The sequence below is a fragment of the Condylura cristata genome, unplaced genomic scaffold (assembly GCF_000260355.1).
Source record: "Condylura cristata isolate star-nosed mole 26May11 unplaced genomic scaffold, ConCri1.0 scaffold00003, whole genome shotgun sequence".
Taxonomy (NCBI): domain Eukaryota; kingdom Metazoa; phylum Chordata; class Mammalia; order Eulipotyphla; family Talpidae; genus Condylura; species Condylura cristata.
This window is the reverse complement of record NW_004567104.1, coordinates 20,046,535-20,049,629: the sequence shown is the minus strand read 5'-3', so window position 1 is coordinate 20,049,629 and position 3,095 is coordinate 20,046,535. Positions and strand designations below refer to the sequence as shown.

Genomic DNA, 3,095 nt, shown 5'->3' with positions numbered 1-3,095 from the left:
TTAAAGAACTTTGGAAAACACAAGATTTTCCACAAATGTAGTGGCAAAACCTGACCTGAACAGATCTGAGACTAATAAGCTCATTTTTGCTACCTAGTATGAATTTTCATAGATTTCACTGCAGAGATTAATGTTTGATTTTTGGGTACAGCCTCATTCCCTGCTTGGGATGTTAGTAATATATGCCACATGTACAAATGTTACCTTTTTAAAAATCTGGAAAATTCCCAGATTTTTGGACTCCCCACATGTGAGTCCAAGGGTGGGTGGATGTATAGTTCCTACATCATAGGGTTACTATAAGGATAAAATTATTAATTCATAGACACTTCAAAGAGTACCTGCCAACTACTACTAATAGCTGGCATACCATGTATTATAGTGTTGGTTATTTTAACTACCTTTCTAAACTGTGTCCTTTCTAAAGGCCCATTCTGTAGAAAGTTGTGAGTTAAGGAACTGCCCAAATCATTGTATATGTACTCATTTATTTATGTGCATGTTAGGGTTTCTGATCTGAGCCCACACTGTGGGTACACTAGGTTTGGGGAACACCTGAGCACTAAAGGGGAGTACTTGACAGAAGCTGAGGAGCTTTCTTGGGAAAAAAACTCAGAGGGAGGCCCTCCCTGGTGGCGCAGCGGGTTAAAGCACAGCACTGAGAAGCTAAAGCCACTTCCGCATGAGTTCGATCCCCGCCTGTCCCGCCCGGAGGTGACCACATGGCACGACAGACCTCTCCTGACCTGCCCACTGCTCCCCTCAGCAGTGTACTTCGTGGATCTGCCTGTTCTGTTCCCCACTCTGTCTCTGGTGAAGCCTCTCGCCGCCCCTGGGCCTCTGACCTGTACCCCAGTTCTGTATAAACAAATGAATAAAATCTTTAAAAAAAAAAAAAAACTCAGAGGGAGAAAGCAGAACTTAGGGACATGGCAGAGTTGAAAAGCCATGGGCCTGTGTTGAAAGCAGCCAGAGTGTAACAGTGTCTGCCTCAGGGCCTCCACATTCCTGTGGCCGCCTTCCTGAGTCTCAGCACAAGGGGCTTGTAAGGAAAGAGCCAGAGACCATTAGTGCTGATGACTCACATTCAGCTGGGAACAACCACCACAGGAGTCTGCTCTGGGCACCCAACTCTGGCCCAGAGGGGACACAGGCTCTTGTAGCTGTAGAATAAACGTGGGAGCAGGTGTGTCTTGGCAGCACCAGCCACTCCAGTGGGTCGTCGGCCTTGGCGAGCTGGCCGCTCTTTGCTCATCTACAGGAGGGTAGGGGAGTTTGATGAGAGTGGTGGAGAGAAGGAAGTACTTAACAGCTTTTCCCTAAAAAGCTGTTAAGTAACACTGTTGTGACTATACTCTCAGCTTTTTGTGATCTTGGAAATTTAGGCTTCAGATAGAAAGTAGTAAAATAGGCCCTCCCTGGTGGCACAAAGGGTTAGGACGCAAAGGGTTAGCTGAAGCGAGCTAGCTTCAGCTGCTTCAGTGCGAGTTCTATCCCCGGCCCAGAGGTGATCTACATGGTTCAACCGACCTCTCCTGTCTTGCTCACTGCGCTCCTCCCCGCAGAAGTATACTTTGTAGATCTGCCTGTTCTGGTGAATCCTCTCACTGCCCATGAACCTCTGGCCTGTACTCCAGTTCTGTAGGCATAAATAAATAAATCTTTAAAAAATAAAAAAGGTAAGGTATCATGTTTGAATTGTGATTAAGTTGTTATCAAATCTGTTCTTCTGTCAATCTGGGGGGTACAGCAATACTTTGGGGCCTCCACTTCCCCCAGACAGCTGGCAGGAGAGTTGGGCCGATAAGACTTTCAAGATCATACAGTCAGTGCTAAGACAGGGAATTTTCCAGTTCATAGGGAGCATTTGAGTTTCCCCCAAGTAAGGCAGATGCCATTTTCAAATGTGATTTCCTTGACCTAATGTTCCTTTCTTGGCAAGATTAAGGGCAGATCGACTTTAATTGCAACATAGACCCTGTCAATGGTAATTTGGGATTATGTTAACACTCTAAGTGCTTAATTATGAATGAGTCATACGTCAAGCTCTGACAAAAGGCTTCCGTCTTTAAACAAGAGGTGGCTGATTCTGGCACATTATTTTTTTCTGAAGCTTAACACCAGGATAAGTAGATGTAGGAGGTTGATCCCTATTTTTAAAAAAAATCCCGTGTAATAGATTTTGGACCCTTCTCTCTTTTTTCACTCTGCTTTCATATGTTGTCCTGTAGACATAAAAAATAAGAAAACTCTTACTTTGGTAATCAGACATTTCTGCAAGAAGACCTTCTGTCTCAAGATCTTTGATATTGTGATATAATGTGGGGGAGAATCAACACTTTCTGCAAAGGAATTTATTGGGGGTGATTTGATCAAGGAAATATTTCAGGAACCTGAATCCTGTGGATTCAGGCAGACAGGACTTATGGAGGGTTAAAGGTAGCTAATGGCATGCAGGAACAAGGATCTAACCCTGGAGGAATTGGAAATCACCCAGGTCTCATCTGAAACTGGGCAGAAGACTATACTGTAAATAAGGTGGTTGTCAGGCCTGTGACACTGGGGTTTGGATGGGTAGGAGAGCTTGAGTAGTTTCTGAAGACAAAGGAAATTCCAGACTGAGTTTTCTGGTAGGGCATCTGCCTAGGTGTTCCAGAGGACGATGACCGTGGTGATGGAGATGGCCATGAAGAGCAGGTAGAGGCGGAAGAGCAGGGTGTCCATCACGTGGCTGAACTGTACCCACAGGTTGACCAAGTGCTGCTTCTGAGCCTCGGCTTCCCACTGGGCCCATGTTGACCCGAGACACCTGTTCACCTCTGCCTCCCTGGGACCTGGCACCTTCCCCACCAACTCCACAGGCTCCTTCACCCCTACAGCGAGATAGAGACTGAGCGTTAGGCTGGGAGCTCCCCCATTTGGGGAGCAAAGGGGAGAGGCATGGAGGCAGGGCAGAGAAGTGGAGGTGTTGGGAGATGAGGGTGGGCAGGGCTGAGTTCCCTTACCAGGCAGGTGGGTGGGAGTGGGGCCCAGGCTGTTGTTTCCCTCCTGGGGCCCAGTGGGGCAGCACTTGAATGGGCGGGCACAGTAGAGGA

The 3,095-nt window shown here is 47.0% G+C and overlaps 1 protein-coding gene across 1 annotated transcript in view; it reads right to left on the bottom strand.

Moving 5' to 3' along the window:
- Positions 1–2,643: 2,643 nt before the first annotated feature.
- Positions 2,644–3,095, bottom strand: part of LOC101629587 (5-hydroxytryptamine receptor 3C) — a 14,909-nt gene continuing 14,457 nt past the window's right edge. The window contains exons 9-10 of the mRNA XM_004675397.2: positions 3,006–3,095; positions 2,644–2,873 (exon numbers count right to left, since the gene is read on the bottom strand). The exon at positions 3,006–3,095 is cut by the window's right edge and continues 13 nt beyond it. Coding sequence (XP_004675454.2) covers positions 2,644–2,873; positions 3,006–3,095 — 320 coding nt within the window. The remainder of the gene's footprint in view (positions 2,874–3,005) is intronic.